Genomic DNA, 19,193 nt, shown 5'->3' with positions numbered 1-19,193 from the left:
CCTATAAACGCTAGTCGCGTAGCTCTTTCATGAGCCACGCCCACTTATCGCGTTGCAAACATACGCTCAGCCACGCCCATTTATTAGTAAGTGCAGTCTGTAACATGAAACTGTGTCCGTTTCTGTCTGCAAGCTTACGTGGAGCCACGCCCACTAATCAATTAATGTATGAGTTGTATATAGTCTAGGTCTAGTCTTGCAGCAAGATATTAAGTACTTTTGTGAGCCACACCCATTTTAATATATTGGGAAATTGCAATACTAAGTATGTATGAAGCCACACCCAATTGCTGTCTGTAAACTCACAGTAGCTACGTGGAACCATAGATAATATACCCACCGACCAAACCCACTGACTGATTTTAAATTCTAAACTTACCGGCTTAGTTATCACGTAACTACTCGTTTACTCAACACGAATCGAACGCTCAAAACGTAGCCTCGCTCGCTCGAGAATACCCGAAACATAGCTCTTATCGCGCGCCTCGGCTTAATTTAATCCTGGTCAGATCCGGGTCAAATCCGGGTCTGACCCGGATTGCTATCCGGGTCAGTGGGTCATCCGGGTCAGCAGTAGTGACCCGGTTTCAACGCTGGTACTCAAACACACCAGTACAGTCTACCAACATACCAAAAGGTAATCATATTGTGAGATAAATCATGCACATTAACATAACAATGGTAATACAGTACATAAGTGTCCCGAAGATCTGAACACTAACTATTAAGTAACAGTTATTGTAGTTATTGTGGGTTTCTGTATTATTATGCTCACGTGTGTAGTGCGTTATTAAGAGTTGTAGTGAACACGTGTAACGGAGAACCTCCTCGTTCCAGCTAGCGTTAGCATTGTCATTTGATGCTGTAACCAGGATACCTTTCCCCACAGGTACCACTATACCCGTCATTGGTGCTGTGACAAACCGGATGGAGGATACACAACGCTTCCGCGTCAAGAGACGGAGTTGCAAGGCTAGCATAACAAAGTTACTGGCGAAGGTGGAAGAAGCGATATCATGCGAACTAAGTGCCGTAAACTCAGAAGTTGTCTCGGACTCACGAAGGTTGGTGTTCGCTACTACAGTTGCACAGCTTAAGACAAAGAAGGCCATTATTAGTAAACTGAACGACGACATTTCGGCAACTATCCAAGACGAAGGGGAGTTAGAAACTGAACTTACTGATGCAGACCTCCACCTGTCAGAGCTGAAAGAGAAAATCGCGTTTGTGGAAGAATTTGTCAGGAAGGCTAGTCAGCCCCCAGTCTCAGTTATTCAAGAACGTGATCACCAGACCCTGACATCCCACCCACCCTCAGCTACTACAGAGACCATAGGCGGATCTAGGAGGCACTGTCAGGGGGGGCCAATGGGGGGCAAAAAGTTTTAGTGTACAACAGTGTCTATTCAGGAATTCTAGTACACAGGTTATACTCAGTTGCATAATTATATTCAGTATAGCTGGGTGAATGATAGACATACAATTTTAAGAATGTAGTTAGAGAAAAAAATTTAAAATTAAACCTCCTAGGTTTGAATTTGGGAGCATTTTTGGTAACATTTAGCTAAAAAGTGTATGTTTCCAATGTACATAAAGATTAGTTAGCCTATCTGAGATAAAACCTGTTTGATGGTAAAGTGTACTAAATCAAAATATAAAGGTGTAGCTAGTATTGTTATGACATTAGAATTGTGACTGTTCTATTAGAGTAGTGACTGCTCTATTAGAGTATCTCGATCTTGGCACAAAAACTTAAACTTACTTTCTTTACAGTGTACAGTATAATTATAAAGTACATTTATAACTGTTGTCTTCTATTTGCCCATTGGCTTTCTATACTTCTGAATACAGTGTGAATGATTCCAGTTTCTGGTATCAATATAGTACTGTGAGTCCAAGGGGGGCAAGGGAAGGGCCAAGGGGGGCAAGGGAAGGGCCAAGGGGGGCACAGCACCCCTTGGCCCCCCCTCAGATCCGCCTATGACAGAGACTGATACAATGCAAGAGACTGATTCAATGCAAGAGACTGAAGTAGTCAAGAAGCCAGTACACACATTGGCTGCTGAGCCAGCACAATTGAAGAAGGACACTGCTAATCAAGCTATTGACACCTCTCAGTCAAGAGATACACACAACTTTAGTAGGCTTCCAAAATTAACGCTACCAACCTTCAATGGAAGTGCATTGCAGTGGCAGACATTCTGGGACTCTTACTGCTGGAGTGGACTCAAATCCCAATCTTTCAAACGTCCAGAAGTTTGCTTACCTTCGTGCCCAGCTGGAAGGAGACGCAGCTCAAGTAATTAGTAGGTTTCCCCTAACTGACAGGAACTATGTAGAATCAGTTGCCGTTCTGAAAGAAAGGTTTGGTCAGCAATTCAAGCTAGTTGATGCTCATATGGAAGCACTGTTAAATGTACCAGCCCCATCCAATAATTTGAGCAGTCTACAATCGTTCTACGACACTATTCAAAGTCACACAAGATCACTTTCAGCATTGGGAACGTCTTCTGATTCCTACGGTACGTTGCTAACTACTGTGATTTTAAACAAACTACCAGCTGATACTAAAGCACGTATGGCTCGAGACCACTACAACACCGAGTGGAACATTAACGAACTAATGAGTAGTATCTTGAAGGAAATACACATATTTGAAGCTGGCCAACACTCTGGCCGAAAGACACATCCTATATCGACTACCAGTTCCTTCCATATGACCACCAACAAAGGGATGACACGTGAAAGACCCAAGAAGGAGCCCACCTGTGTTTTTTGTAAAGGGATGCATAGACCTAATCAGTGCACAACAATCTCATCCCCCAAGGAACGTCTCACCATTATCAAGAATGCATGTCTTTGTTTCAATTGTCTGGCACGTCACAGGGTGTCCCAATGCACTTCAAAGTTTACCTGCAGAGATTGTCATAAGAAACACCATACGAGTCTATGCCATGCCTTCACCACTAACATTGAACCACATTCACAGATGCCACCTGTCACACCAGTTCATACAGTTCCTCAGACAGTTACTACTGCAGCTCATACAGTTCCTCAGGCCACCACCACTGTAACTCAAACAGTTCCTCAGAATACCACCACTGCAAGCCATACAGTTACTGCTAGAACTCACAATGAAGCAGCAGACACTACATCACTTCTGCACTTTCCACCAGTGTCTGCCTGTTAAAGACAGCTATTGCCAATGTGTCAGCTGGAGAAACCACTGTGGAAGGCCACATCCTATTCGATGAGGGTGCCCAACGCTCCTTTATCACTCAAGAGCTTGCCAACCAACTACAACTCCAACCCAGCAAACACGAGAACATCTCTGTATCATCCTTTGGTGAACAAGTATCAACTTCCAGAAGACTAGCCATAGCATCTGTGCTAATTGAAACACTTCACAATGGCCACATACCTATATCAGCGTTAATTGTACCAAAACTTGCTGCTCCAATTCGAAACAGTGTCCGTACTCATCTAGACAAGCTTCCGTATCTACAGGAATTGCCACTAGCACATCCCATGACCAGTGATGAGAATTTCCACATTTCCATTTTGATTGGAGCGGACTATTATTGGCAATTCATACAAGATAGAATAATCCGTGGCAATGGACCAACTGCTGTTCAATCAAGATTGGGTTATCTCCTATCTGGTCCACTGCCCCTTCCCCAATCAGCCTACATCACCTGCACACAGGTTCTGACATTTTCTTGTATCACTGAAGATACAGACTGTGACAACTTCTGGAAGATGGAATCTATCGGCACCACACCAATGAAACAGAACACTGATACAGATTTTCTACAAGAATTCTTGAACAACAACATCACACTACAATCTGATGGTACGTACTGTCTCAAGTTTCCGTGGAAGACTAACCACCCTGCTCTACCATCTAATTACATCATCTGTGCCAAGCGCACCAGATCTATGATCTATTGACTGGCCAAAACTCCTCACCTGCTCAGAATTTATGGTAACATCATTGAAGAACAGGAAAGGAAGGGGTTTATTGAGAGAGTTGATGAAAGGTCTACATCCAACTCTGTGCACTATATTCCTCACCACCCTGTGAGAAAGGAATCAGCAACTACACCAATCCGAATTGTGTATGACTGCAGCTGTAAACCATCACCAAATACACCTAGTCTGAATGATTGTCTCAACTCTGGACCTCCATTCCTGAATGATCTTTGCTCAATCCTATTACGTTTCCGTCTACACAACTTCACGTTTTCTGCAGATATAGAAAAGGCATTCTTGCACGTACATCTAGATGAAGCAGACAGAGACTTTACTCGTTTCCTTTGGCTTTCCAACCCAAGTGATCCGACCAGCCCCTTTGTGACATTCCGATTTAAGGTTGTATTATTTGGAGCAACATGCTCTCCCTTTATGCTCAATGCTACCATACACCACCATCTGAACCAGAACAACTCTTCAACATCCAGAGATCTCCTTTGTAATATCTATGTTGACAATGTAGTGTCAGGCTCCTGCAATGAAGAAGCTGCTGTTGAATACTTCAAGCAATCCAGATCCATTCTAGGCAGTGCTAGCTTTAATTTGCGGTCCTGGGCATCCAACAGTACACAATTGAACAGTGTGGCACTTGCACGCAATGTAGCTGACAGCACGAATCCAGTTAAAGTACTTGGCTTGTGGTGGGACACTCACTCAGACACAATATGTGCTTTACCTGATCCAGATACCACAATGTTCACCTTGATGGCAACGAAGAGAGAAATCTTGAAGTGGACCTCCAGCATCTTTGATCCACTAGGACTAATAACACCTGTTACTATTGCCGCCAAATTGTTCCTACAACAACTATGGCAGCAAGAATTGAAATGGGACATGTTACTGAGTGACGATCTGAGTAAGACCTGGTTCAAAATTGCCACAGACATTACCCAAGCCACAGTAATGCAATTTCCACGCCAGTGCATTACGATAACACCATCGGCTGAAGTTATACTGCACATCTTTGCAGATGCCAGTCCACATGCATATGGAGCTGTAGCATACCTTCAACAAGGAACACAATCGGCAATACTAATGTTGAAAGCAAGAGCTGCACCCCTCAAGCAGCACACACTACCTAGACTCGAGTTGATGGCTGCTGTACTTGGCACAAGACTGTACAGCTTTATCTCAACATCTATCAACATTGGCACTAATGTTTGTTTCTGGTCAGACAGCCAGATTGTTCTCTCCTGGATTACCAGCAAGAAACCATTGAAGCCCTTTGTCAGCAATCGTGTCAAGGAAATACGATCAGTTTCAACGGAATGGAAATACTGCCCATCTGCTGATAATCCGGCTGACCTGCTCACCCGAGGAATAACCTTTGATCAATTGAACTTGTCTATTCAATGGAAACATGGTCCAACATGGTTAACTTCACCATCCAGATGGCCAATATGGCCAAATGCAGAAACACTACTCATACAAACAGACACAGATGAAGAGGTTGATGTTCTACCAGTTGACACCACTGAAGCACCTAAGGCTGGACTCCATCATCTCATAGATGTAACACATTTCAGTAAGTTAAACAAATTACTAGCTGTTACTGCCTTTGTGTGTCGATTCATTAACAATGCCAAACATTCTAGCTCATCACAAAAGACAGGATCTCTAACAGCATCTGAGTTAACACAAGCTAACCTTAAATGGATACATGATACCCAAAACACTGTCTTTGCCAAGGAAATAACCAACATACCATCAGGCCGCAACCGTTTACCACTAGTAAGGCAACTGAGATTATTTCTTGACAACAACAACCTTCTACGTTGCGGAGGGCGCATTCACAATGCACCCCTTTCAGAACTTGCTAAATTTCCCTACATACTGCCAACACACCATCATTTTACAACACTCGTCATCCAGAATGCTCACATCAAACATCTTCACAGCGGAGTTAATGCAACATTGACCACCTTACGGCAAACCTATTGGATACCTTCTGCTCGCCAACGGATTAAGTCCATTATCCGTAAGTGTGTGGTATGCAAGAAATCTAGTGGAAAGCCTTACACCATTCCTGATCCCCCTCCACTTGTGAAATCCAGAGTCACTTACACAGATCCCTTCAACATTACTAGAGTGGATTTTACTGGCGCATTGTACGTCCGTACCACTGAAGGAGAACGTAAGGTTTACCTCTGTTTGTTTACCTGTGCTGTATGCCGAGCAGTCCACTTGGAAATTGTCAACGACCTGTCAGTAGAATGCTTTCTACAAGCATTTCGTAGATTTGCTGGAAGAAGATCCCTCCCTAGGTTACTACTATCAGACAATGGCTCTACTTTTTTGGAAGCAGCAGAGGAACTGAAAGCATTGCTCACATCTACTGAATTGTCTGATGCTCTTGCACATAAGGGAGTGGAGTGGAAGTTCATACCCAAGCGTGCCCCATGGTTTGGGGGCTTTCGGGAGCGTCTCATAGGCTTAACTAAATCTACTCTAAAGAAGACATTGGGCAGGACACATGCCACTCTAGAGAGTCTGCAAACCATTACTGTTGAGGTGGAAGCGATCCTAAATGACCGCCCACTTACATATGTGTCACCTGACATCAGTGATTTGAGTCCAATAACTCCCTCACATTTACTCCATGGCCGGAGAATTGTCAAACTGCCCCATACCACTGTACAGGAAGATGAGATTTGTGATCCCGATTATATGAATGGTCCTGAGGTCAGACACAGAGCTAAGAGACAGGCTATTATAATCCAACACTTTGAAAACCGATGGAAACGTGAATATCTCACAGCGTTAAGGGAGACACACAGAGTAACTGGCAATAATCACCAAGAGGTCAAAGCAGGAGATATAGTGCTTGTCCATGATGATGCAGCAAGGATCAACTGGAGAATGGCAGTAATCGAATCAGTCAACAAGGGTGCTGATGGGATGATCCGGTCTGCCAATATACGCACTACTACTGGCAGAACTAACCGTCCAATCGCTCGTCTGTATCCACTTGAAATAATGGAAGAGACATCTACAAATACACCAGCTGATGATCAACCAGGACAGTCTACAATTGATACCCCTGTTTGTCGACCAACACGTGAGGCAGCCAAGAAGGGACAACAGCTGGTGAAGCAGTGGATTGCAACCTTACGTGCCCCCCCCCCGGAAGATGTCCCGAAGATCTGAACACTAACTATTAAGTAACAGTTATTGTAGTTATTGTGGGTTTCTGTATTATTATGCTCACGTGTGTATAGTGCGTTATTAAGAGTTGTAGTGAACACGTGTAACGGAGAACCTCCTCGTTCCAGCTAGCGTTAGCATTGTCATTTGATGCTGTAACCAGGATACCTTTCCCCACAGGTACCACTATACCCGTCAATAAGCAATTAATATTGATTTCACATTGCAACAATTATTGTGATTGAATATGATGTCAGTGATAATCCTTCACTCTCCAGTACCTCTGTTTCAAGCACTGCAAGAACTTTTTAACATCTAGTAAGGGAACTCCCAGCTCATCTACGAGAGCATTGTGATATTAACTTGTTTACATCAATATGTCGTGTATATGTGTTGACATGTGTAGTATGTACCCCCCCCCAAAAAAAACACCTTTGCTGTAAAAAAATAGTCGTCCAAGAAACTACAAGTAACTGAAAAAAAAACAGCTCAGCTATAGTAAAAGACTAACTGGCAACTGAAAGAGCTGATATCTGGAGCGGCCAAGAATCAATGTAACTACCAAAGTACCAAATTCATGCGAGAATGCCTTGGCTGAAAAACAGGTAAATGAAAGTAACCGGCAACCAAAACAGCGGATAACTGAAGCGGCCAAGAGTAAAATTTATGTTGATACAACTAACTACAGTTATTAATGAAGTTGTAACATTGAATCTTAATCATTCAACTGTGTTCTATACATTCATCCTTGCTACATCGTAAATTAATTCTTTGTAACTCTAATTGGCTGGTAATTTGGCTGCCTTTTTTTCTTTATACTGACTATTGAAAAAGGCAGCCAAACTACCAGCCAATTAGAGTTACAAAGAATTAATTTACAATGTAGCAGGGATGAATGTATAGAGCACAGTTGAATGATTAAGATTTAATGTTACAACTTCATTAATAACTGTAGTTAGTTGTATCAACATAAATTTTATTCTTGGCCGCTTCAGATATCAGCTGTTTTTGTTGCCGGTTACTTTCATTTACCTGTTTTTCAGCCAAGGCATCCTCGCATGAATTTGGTACTTTGGTAGTTGTATAGTAACATTGATTCTTGGCCGCTCCAGATATCAGCTCTTTCAGTTGCCAGTTAGTCTTTTACTATAGCTGAGCTGATTTTTTTTTTCTGTTACTTGTAGTTTCTTGGATGCACCTTTTTTTACAGCAAAGGTGTTTTGGGGGGGGGATATCACTAATTTTTATCAGTTATATAATTTTACTGACTCAACTTGATTGATCAAGCCATGGGGATGTATGATGAATTCTGCATTGTAGAGGTGTTGAGACCAAACACAAAGTGGTGAACATATATCATACATTCCTATAGTAGCTGTGAATTGTTATTAGAACCAGGGCTGGTGAAAACTGCAATTTACTGGTCAGGCCAAGTAACAGCTACAGTCAGGGTTACCACTAAAGATGTATGTAATACACTTATTTGTAAACCATGCTTTACTAGGTTGTCTGGGTGGATACCAATTCTGAAAAAAAAATTGACATAGCAACTCTGAGATTACATCTGGGAGTGTTTTCAGACAGAAATTTAGCACTTTCTGCTATTTTATTTGATGACTGTTCTATTAGAATATTTTATTGCCTGACTGTTCTATTAGAATATATTGATACTTTTCCATGAATAAAACCTACTATGGCCACTGCCATAGTGGCTGTAGTGTCCTTAGGACAAATCAGCAACTTGGTTTGCCACTCACAACACAGAGATCACAAATGTGGTACACCACATTATACTATTTTCATTTCAGTACATAGACACACACATACATCATCATCATAATAACTATTATACAAGTACAAGGCACACACACACACACACACACGCACACACACAAAATGTGCAAACACTATACATACTACACATGTCCACACATATACACGACATATTGATGTAAACAAGTTAATATCACAATGCTCTCGTAGGTGAGCAGGTAGTTCCCTTACTAGATGTTAAAAAGTTCTTGCAATGCTTGAAACAGAGGTACTGGAGAGTGAAGGATTATCACTGACATCATATTCAATTACAATAATCGTGAAATCAATATTAATTGCTTTTGTACTGTATTACCATTGTTATGTTAATGTGTGCATGATTTATCCCATAATATGATTACATTTTGGTATGTTGGTAGACTGTACTGGTGTGTTTGAGTACCATAGGAAACAACTTTTAGAAGGGATGATGGGTGCATATCTGCTGGATTATGCATATCCCTCGCAGAATAGTTTTTAAAAATTTTTCCCTTTGAAATTGAATAAGATTAATTGAATAAGCACCTTTAAAGCCAGGATTTGGTTAACTGTACGGACGATTTTTTAGCTCAAATAATTTGGCATAGCTGTTCTTCCATATAAAAGCTACTAAGAACAATTCACATTATTATTTATTAAATTATTTACCTAAGATGGAAAACTGGAGGAGGAGACAACATCATCAGACAGACCACCACGGTACAGTGGATTCAAGTGTATTAATTGTGTACTCTCACCGGCATCTTCGGTCAAAGGACACATGGTCACGAAACTCATGATCCATAAGAGTACCGACACACATTTACTAGTCTTCACGTGCGCTACTTGAGGTGTGAAAGGGACTTTCCAAGGGACTTCCCCTGCTAGCACAAGTTGTAATTGATGATGGTCGGGCAAGGAACGGTAAATGCCCATATGCCCACCCTTGTATACGTCACTGACCATGAAATCTGAGTGTCATGCACCCTATGGCCTGCTGTATGGGTTGACGTGCCTCTAAAATCTACTGCCTGGTATGACACGTGTATGAAGTGGTATGACCAAATACGAAATGGTGCATCACTTTGATTGTGACCTACTTTGCGAAAGGGTGTAGATCTAACTGTAAGTTAATATCGCTTATGAAATGTTTTTGTATGTGTGTAAATAAGGTGTTTCAGCCCTTCTCTTCAGTCTTGGCTGAACATGAGTGAATTAATTAGAGTTAGTGCATATTAGGAACCTCAGATGGTGGTTGCGAGGCATCCGCAACTCTAGGAATCACGTCGATGGTTCAGACGTGATTCTGGAATCAGGAATCACAATTTGTTAAAAATTTCCTGTAAATCTGTGTGCTTCTCCATATTTCTATGTTTGTATCCTTATTGGAAACGAGAATCAATAAAATTAGCACCAGGAATCACAGATTCAGTGTGATTTCCGAATCACGTCTATCGAAACCCCATAGTTGTGGACCCCTTGGGTGGTTGCTAGTTGTTAAATGTGCTCCTGTTATATACTAAACTGTGCAAAGAGCAAAACAAGTTATTTCTTTTGATATATTTATCAGATGTCCCGATGGTTGTTTCTGCAGGCCACTTGAAGGTCTACCTCACACTGTTGTATGTGTTAAAGTCAGGCAGCACATGTTTCTTCATGTAAGAAGTACTGAAGTAAGTTTCCCTAGGTGATGGTTTTACCAGATGTTGAAATTGACCTTGCCTGGTGAAAGAAAAATTGTGTTACATATTTTTAGTGTGAATTTGTTGTTTATACTATGAGGTCATAACTGCATGATATTATCCTGCATTTTCAAGGTCTCATTATTGTGGTCTACTGCATCATTAAATTATATCAAAAAAGAAGGAATGGAACCATATTGCAGATGTCTGTGTTATTGGCAGATTGGGACCAATGATTACATGTATTATAATTAGCATTGTAATTCTCCAGGTCAGTTTCTTTCAGGGACTCATGTTTGAGTATCTTGAGTTTTAAGCGTCCACATTTTTGCACATTAATCTCTTTGTACTTGTAGTGCCCACTTTGCCAACTTGCTGTTTACAGATGTGTTCTCAGTAGTGTGGTAATCTAAATTCAACTGAATTTGTTTCCTAAAAATGTTACTATGCTTATGTACCATAGTAACCATGCTAACGAATGTTTGTTGGTAAAATGCATTTGTCACATATCTCCTTAATGAACAAATGTTTGAATTTTCAGACATTTGTCCCACCACTAGTTATTTTACAGATCAATTACTAGTAATGGCTCTAACCACCAGTATCTAGATCATGAGACTACCCTGATTATCCTGGTTTTCCAGGTACATTGATGTGCAATGAGATTTTGTAGAACCTTTGACTGTCTGTGCATGGTTAATGTGCTGTATAGTGCATGCCAAACTTGTTACCTAGGTTTAGATTGACCACACAATTAACATGTTGTTTTTCTTGACAGGTCCAGTGAAATTTAGGCATTGGTTTATTGGGGAAGGCACCCCATTAGCTAGGATTACTGATGGTTTGCCACTTGCAGCACAGGTTGTTTGTGAACGGACCAAACTTTTTGTAAAGGAGATCAATTACAAACCGGTACGCATGTGCACGTGTACTTTTTGCACTCACACACATACTGTACATGAGCACGAGACGCACACACAATATACATGGACATTAAAATATACATGGACATTAAAATATACATGTGTACACAACATATTGGTTGTACTAGCTTTGTATTTGGTCGTAACTTCATATCGTTATTCTTAAATCCAGGTATGTGACCCAGAGTGGAATAGGGGGCGACAGTGGTGGATTCCTCTGTTTGTCATCTGGTGTTATTCAACTGTCCAGCACTTGACAGCCAATGGGGGTGGTGGCAAGGGTGTTCCATCTAGGCCGGGAGAAAATTTGCAGACTGCCCCAGTTGCACCCCCACCCCACCCCCATCCCCTTCTTGGCAGTACTGAGGATTGGTGTCCCCTCAAGTACACAATGGCAGATGAAGCAAAGCCAATAATCATTTCTTATTTGTCTACCAACATGAGACAGTGGTTTATTTTTAAAAGTGCATTTTGTGAAATACTGTATTGTTGCATGTATCAATTAACCTGTGTGATATGATATGTTAATCACTAGCTGTCTGGTTTTACTCTGCATGAACACTGTTTCGTCAGAAAATTAGATCCTAATTGGGAGTGACAATGTCTACACGAATAAAGGCAATCACGTGATAGTGCATGGGTGGCGCTAAATAAAATTATCCTGAAAACACGCTCCCTAGGGAAGTTACGTTCTTCACGCTTTCACAGTACGTTTATATGAGTGTTGGGTTTGTGTCCATGCCGCGTCTTTAAAAGTTATCATTTGGATTAGGCGTTTGGTAAGCAAAATCCGCTATACAGGGAGTCCAGTACTAGAAAACTCCTGTGCCAGTATTATATACTCCACGAACGGTAGTTATATTCAATCATAATAATGGTGATAACGCTAACGCAAGCCGAGATATCAGCGTAATAAAGTGAACCTGGTCTTATTTTCACTGTTGCGACAAGATAACCACTCATTTACAATTACGACGCCCGCTGTACAACACATTTCTAATGGGAATGATTGTGTAATTCAGGGATAAAATTACGAAACCGTCCCTACATGTAAATAACTCACAGTAGTAGCCGCGCGCGTTTTTTAATTATGGCGTGCGCTTTGTAGTTTCTTGGCCGCATGCCTCACTACCGTGAGTCTTGATAGTGTTTGCACATTTTGTGTGTGTGTGTGTGCCTTGTGCTTGTATAATATTATAATGATGATGTATGCATGTGTCTATGTACTGAAATGAAAATAGCATAATGTGGTGTACCACATTTGTGATCTCTGTAATAGACCCTCAGCAAAGCATCTTGTGCTGTGAGTGGCAAACCAAGTTGCTGAATTGTCCTAAGGATGCTACGGCCACTATGGTAGTGGCCATAGTAGGTTTTATTCATGGAAAAGTATCAATATATTCTAATAGAACAGTCAGGCAATAAAATACTCTAATAGAACAGTCATCAAATAAAATAGCAGAAAGTGCTAAATTTCTGTCTGAAAACATTCCCAGATGTAATCTCAGAGTTGCTATGTCAATTTTTTTTTAGATTTGGTATCCTCCCAGACAACCTAGTAAAGCATGCTTTGCAAATAAGTGTATTACATACATCTTTAGTGGTAACCCTGACTGTAGCTATTACTTGGCCTGACCAGTAAATTGCAGTTTCCACCAGCCCTGGTTCTAATAACAATTCACAGCTACTATAGGAATGTATGATATATGTTTACCACTTTGTGTTTGGTCTCAACACCTCTACAATGCAGAATTCATCATACATTCCCATGGCTTGATCAATCAAGTTGAGTCTGTAAATTATATAACTGATAAAAATTAGTGATATCCCCCCAAAACACCTTTGCTGTAAAAAAAGGCGCGTCCAAGAAACTACAAGTAACTGAAAAAAAAACAGCTCAGCTATAGAAAAAGACTAACTGGCAACTGAAAGAGCTGATATCTGGAGCGGCCAAAAATCAATGTTACTACAACTACCAAAGTACCAGATTCATGCAAGAATACCTTGGCTGAAAAACAGATAAATGAAAGTAACCGGCAACAAAAACAGCTGATATCTGAAGCGGCCAAGAATAAAATTTATGTTGATACAACTAACTACAGTTATTAATGAAGTTGTAACATTGAATCTTAATCATTCAACTGTGTTCTATACATTCATCCCTGCTACATCGTAAATTAATTCTTTGTAACTCTAATTGACTGGTAATTTGGCCGCCTTTTTTTTATACTGACTATTGAAAAAGGCGGCCAAATTACCAGCCAATTAGAGTTACAAAGAATTAATTTACGACGTAGCAGGGATGAATGTATAGAACACAGTTGAATGATTAAGATTCAATGTTACAACTTCATTAATAACTGTAGTTAGTTGTATCAACATAAATTTTATTCTTGGCCGTTTCAGATATCAGCTGTTTTGGTTGCTGTTTTGGTTGCCGTTTACTTTCATTTATCTGTTTTTCAGCCAAGGCATTCTCGCATGAATCTGGTACTTTGGTAGTTGTAGTAACATTGATTCTTGGCCGCTCCAGATATCAGCTCTTTCAGTTGCCAGTTAGTCTTTTTCTATAGCTGAGCTGTTTTTTTTTCAGTTACTTGTAGTTTCTTGGATGCGCCTTTTTTTACAGCAAAGGTGTTTTGGGAGGGGGATACTTATTAGTAGGTTTGTTACAACAGCTAAATTGTAGAACAAGGCTATTTACAGCATGAAATCATTAGAATATGCCAACACCCAACAGTAGGTGATACTAGAGCTGGGCGATATCAAGAATTTTACATTGACGATATATCACCAATTATGAGCAACGATATTACTAAATATTATCATGATATTGTATTATTTCAAATAAATCTGTTAATTTTTTATGTAGGTACTCAAGACTGCTACTGATATGTACTACACAGAGTCTACGGCTATACTGGCTACTACAAGTCTACAAAATCAAACTATTGCACTGTAGTCTGTAATGTATATCGTGTTACTCAAGTAATGTTAGTCTTTCATATTTAGTGCTAGAAACACTAAACTGTCCACTTTGTCTGGTTTAAGCATGACCTTTTGTCAGATACAATGTTCCCTCCACAGCTAAAAACCCGTTCAGCTGGAACACTTGTAGCACACACACTCAGATACCTTCTTGCTAGTTGAGCAACCAGAGGGTATCGACTTGACTCATTTCTCCACCACTTAGGTGGACACTCTTCAACATCAAGGTGAGGATGTGACAAGTACTGATCAAGTTGTTGCTTCACTTTCTCTTGAGGTGTTGAAGGGGCAGCTGAACTATGACCAAGGCACCGACCAAGTATCTTGCTCAAGCCTTTGGCTTTCTTGGCTGGAGGCCGATCAGTAGTAGTATCCTCATCAGTTGATTCAGTGGTGATTCGTTCACTAGAAAAGCACTCAAGCATTTGTTTTTCCACATCTTCCTTTACTCTATCTTTAACATATGCCAATTTAAATCTCGGATCCAAAAGCACAAGAAAGCTGTAAGAGGTGATACACACCTGCATCCAGTGCAGGCTCAACATATCTCATCTCCATATCCACTCTAATCCTTTCTTTTATTTCTTTTGTTAACTCAACATCATCTTCCTTTTCAGTACTTCTGTGGAGAAATGATTTAACAGTGGCTTTACAGTTGATATGGTAGGACACTTCTCTACTGACAGGGCATCAGTCATCTCCTTCAGAGGTTTGACTGCTGTAGCAACAGCCTGTAGAACATCAGAGTCCTGCCAAGTAGGAATCAAATGTGATGAGCTCCTGTCAGCACCACGAACAATCCTACTGGCTTCAATCTGTTCCAGCACTCTCTCCACCATATCGTATGCAGACCCCCAGCGTGTTACAGCATTTAGTTTGAGTTGGTAAATTGGAAGGTTCTTTTGCCCTTGTGCAATCGCCAAGTCTCGTTTCTTTTTCCAGCTGCGAGAGAAGGCTGCAACCATACTTCTGCACACTTTCAATGCTCGTTGGACATGAGAATCATTTAGGCCTTTCATTGTGAAAAAAGAGGAATATAAGATGGTAATCTAATGGCTTAAACTATACAAATAATCTCAGTATAGTCTTACATTATACTAACTATCTTATACTTTAGTATAACCCCATCTTATATTATGGGAAACAGATTATACTTTAGACACATTCTTTGTATGGCTTTGTTTACTTAACTAAATGTGATAACTTTTTAGCTTCACCATCTCATTATTCATGGACTTTTGTTTATACAGACAGCATGTGACTTAAGAGTTTTTCTGTATCAAACAAAGTCATGATGATTTTGCAATAAGTACACTTCTGTTAATCACTATAGCTAGCTTTGTTGTGATAATTTCATATGTACACATTTCCATACGGCAAAGCATATAGTACCAGAAAAATTAATTATTCAATCAATTCTTTCTAAGAGTCATACAAATCCAGATTTTCTTGCACAGTTAGCACACTTGCAAAAGTTTGTAGTAATGCTTGTTTAAAATTGAAGGGGTCAGTAGTGTACGCATGTGTATCAGATGCAATTAAGTTGCCATCTTGTTGTATCAGATCCTGACAGGTTGTAAATGTGAGTGATCATGACGGTGTATCTCGCGGAGAGTGTGAGCGATCAGCGCCATTGTCCAATGAGCCATGTTCCGCACAATGATAGTTATGGACCACCAACTATACATCCCTACTGGGCTCGCTGCTGGGTGAAGTGGCGACGTAGTGAACAATTCCTATGATGGCAGTGATCAAAAACAGCTCTAGATGAGTAAGTATTAGACTAAAATGATAGCTTGTACAATAGGTTTAGCCGTATTAAATTTTTTATTGTGTATTGTATGACAATGGCCTGCAAATGATTCAACTTTGGTGTTGCTGTGTACGTATTACATATTTTATAACCTGTTATCTCAGTTCATGGTGGATGACGAGTGGACACAGTTCATCAGCCATCAACGGTAAGAGTATGCATGGTCTGCTGTTATGATTTTGTATATATATTATCTCTTCAGAGACACAATTTCTTGTCGGACCTCTTAGTTCTACAGGTTGTCAGTATACAACATCTGCAGTGTTAGTTTCCTTCAATGGCAGCTGCTTCCTTTACAGAATCTGGTAGCGACCATATGTGGCCATTTTTTCTTTTTTCACAGAGTTGTTCAACCTCATCTTCTAATTACTTACAGCTGTAAGTGCATTATGCCTGATTGTGTTTTTATAGACCGTATTCCAAATGACGTCATGAAATAAAATGGCTGCAGCAGCTATTTGGGGTATTCTAACAATTTCGAGTGAGAGTTCCAATGGGGCTTAATAAGATTCAAATCACTATTCAATCCTGGAAGATATTGACCTAAAACTAACAGGTACAGTTATAAGGGTATAAAATCTATTCTCTAACATCAGATTAGAAGAACTACTATTGTTTCTTTGCTGTAAAAACCAAACCTGGTAGTTTTGCCTCAATATCTTGTTTGTTTGCCTCTATATTAATCTTCGAAATCTCGATCCCCATTGGTGATAATACTCGAAAATATAAGAGTCCCCCAAATAGAAAATTCGTGTGATGTCATTTGAAATATGGTTTATTCATTTTCTTTTCAATAGGGCAGGAATTACAGACTTAGTCTCAGTTCTAGGAGATTCTTCTTATTGCTAACATCTGTAAGTAAGTACACCGAGAGTGTCCAGTATACAGTTTATATTTACCTTCGTTAGGTTTGTGGAAACTGGTCTAATTTCTTTTGGGAACCGGTCTCATATCTCATGTTTTCCACTACTTTTTATCAACAGCTGACGGCTGTTACCTCATGTACGTCTGGCACTGTAAATGAGTTGAGTGCTTTCAAGAACCTGTTCCATCTTGTTTGTCCTTATTTCACTGACCATGCTCGTATTGCTAACAAAAGTAAGTCTACTGAGAGCATGCAAATTATATGTAGCCTTGTTTTTATTGTACTTAGTGATTACGACTTGGTTATCAGTGCATCAGATGCTTCTTGTGAGCTTACGTAACAGACATAAAAATGGCCACATGGTACAAGTGTTTTTGTGAGTTTTGGGTATGGGCAAATGTCAGACAAAGATTTTTGAATGGTTATATCTCAGCCAAGAGAGAATGTATCAAACTCAACTAGCAGGTATGCTTATACATTAGCCAAAAGAATAGGGATTTAACATAAATCAATGCTTGAATGTACTTATTTTAACACTTTATAACCATACCTGCTGGCTACAGCTTGATATCATTGTTCTTGGCTGAGATATGACCATTCAAAAAACTTTGTATGATATTAGCCCAACAAAGTCACATACTAAGTAGCCGTTTTATGTCTGGTTAGACTCACTGATAACAACTGTAAGTACACCAAGTAATCCAGAATATGAATTATGCTTGCCTCCATTTAGGGTTGTGAGACCTGGTCTTATCAGACTTGTCTTAGTTCTACATAGATTGTCAGTCTCAGACTCGGTCTCAGTTTTACAAGATTGTTACAAACTGTAAGTACAATGATTGTTCAGTATACACATTATATTTACCATCTTTAATAGAGTTGTGGGACCTAGCCGCCGTTCTACATAGTAATACTAGGTTTCCAGACAAGGTCTCAGTTTTATGAGATTCTTATTTTTACAAACTGTAAGTCCAGCAATTGTCTAGAATACACATTATATTTACCATCTTTCTATAAGAGCTGTGGGACAGTTCTACCAGATGACTATCAGATTGTTACAGAGTTCTACATGGTGATAATAATACAGGTAATTAGTAATGGAACTTGTTAATTGTATTTACTGTCTTACCTGCTACAGTTGGATAAAGACTGATAAATAACAAAATTGATTTGATACTGTCATTTGCCAAGGAGACATTGATTTACTAGCTGTACCTATTGTGCATGGTTTTAACATATTTACAGAATTAAATTCATTACAAATATAATTATAGAAATTATTTAATTAAGGTAGCCACAGATTTTATAAGAAAGTAAAAACATACAGTAGTATAGTAGCCAATATATGGTTGAAATAGGCTTAGTATAGTCTGATAATACACTGCACTATACTAGTGATTTAATCTCTAATATATGACTGTCTTAAGTAAGCTTGTTATAGTAAAGTCCTAATCTAATAATATATGCTGTACTATTTCATTCTAATACTAACATAATAAGACTGCTATAGAACTTATTATTCTGAGCTTTTTTCACAGTGTTTATTAACTGCCAAATTCAAGTTGTGTCCAAAACAACTTAGTCGTAGTCAACAAAGAATCTCGCAGGCTGCCTTAACATTTGAGCCACTGTCTGTAGTAATCCCAACCAACCTGCCCTCTTCTAGTTTCCATTGTTGCAAGGTTTCAGCAAGCACTTCTGAAATATTAATGGCAGTGTGGTCCTCAGGTAAGTATGGCGATTGTAGACAATAGGTCTTGATCACCCAGTTGCTATCAATGAAGTGACAAGTTAAAGTAATGTATGGGTCTCCTGAAACTGATGTCCAGATGTCAGTTGTAGTTGAAAAATATTCCAACTCTCTGCCAGCAATTATTCCTTCAATTTTGAACCTGTGACACTAACGATGGTATTGCTACCTTTGTGAAATGCTTCTGAGTAGGTAGCTGGAACCT

The 19,193-nt window shown here is 39.8% G+C and overlaps 2 protein-coding genes and 2 long non-coding RNA genes across 5 annotated transcripts; 3 read left to right on the top strand and 1 right to left on the bottom strand.

Moving 5' to 3' along the window:
• The first annotated feature begins 1,980 nt into the window (after positions 1–1,980).
• On the top strand, positions 1,981–7,179 carry LOC136237714 (uncharacterized). Its single transcript, XM_066027928.1, has 4 exons — positions 1,981–2,117; positions 2,191–3,070; positions 3,193–3,853; positions 4,001–7,179. The coding sequence occupies exons 1-4, from the start codon at positions 1,981–1,983 to the stop codon at positions 7,177–7,179; spliced, it is 4,857 nt and encodes a 1,618-aa protein (XP_065884000.1).
• A 2,655-nt stretch (positions 7,180–9,834) lies between these two features.
• LOC136238862 (uncharacterized) lies at positions 9,835–12,084 on the top strand. Of its 2 annotated transcripts, XR_010693232.1 has the most exons (5): positions 9,835–10,092; positions 10,562–10,640; positions 10,785–10,920; positions 11,428–11,561; positions 11,745–12,084. It is a non-coding gene; the product is annotated as an uncharacterized lncRNA (long non-coding RNA). The 2 variants fall into 2 exon arrangements; XR_010693231.1 differs by having other exon boundaries at positions 10,562–10,920.
• Positions 12,085–13,282: 1,198 nt separating this feature from the next.
• Positions 13,283–15,579, bottom strand: LOC136237713 (zinc finger BED domain-containing protein 4-like). Its single transcript, XM_066027927.1, has 4 exons — positions 15,245–15,579; positions 15,082–15,182; positions 14,708–15,014; positions 13,283–13,364 (listed from the first exon to the last, which is right to left on the bottom strand). The coding sequence occupies exons 1-4, from the start codon at positions 15,577–15,579 to the stop codon at positions 13,283–13,285; spliced, it is 825 nt and encodes a 274-aa protein (XP_065883999.1).
• A 2,269-nt stretch (positions 15,580–17,848) lies between these two features.
• LOC136239613 (uncharacterized) lies at positions 17,849–18,432 on the top strand. The gene is made up of 5 exons (XR_010693535.1): positions 17,849–17,921; positions 17,972–18,064; positions 18,116–18,203; positions 18,257–18,325; positions 18,377–18,432. It is a non-coding gene; the product is annotated as an uncharacterized lncRNA (long non-coding RNA).
• Positions 18,433–19,193: the final 761 nt, after the last annotated feature.

The sequence above is a fragment of the Dysidea avara genome, chromosome 11, assembly GCF_963678975.1.
Source record: "Dysidea avara chromosome 11, odDysAvar1.4, whole genome shotgun sequence".
In the NCBI taxonomy this organism is placed as follows: domain Eukaryota; kingdom Metazoa; phylum Porifera; class Demospongiae; order Dictyoceratida; family Dysideidae; genus Dysidea; species Dysidea avara.
The sequence above is the reverse complement of the archived record's forward strand: the minus strand, read 5'-3'. Positions and strand labels throughout refer to the sequence as shown.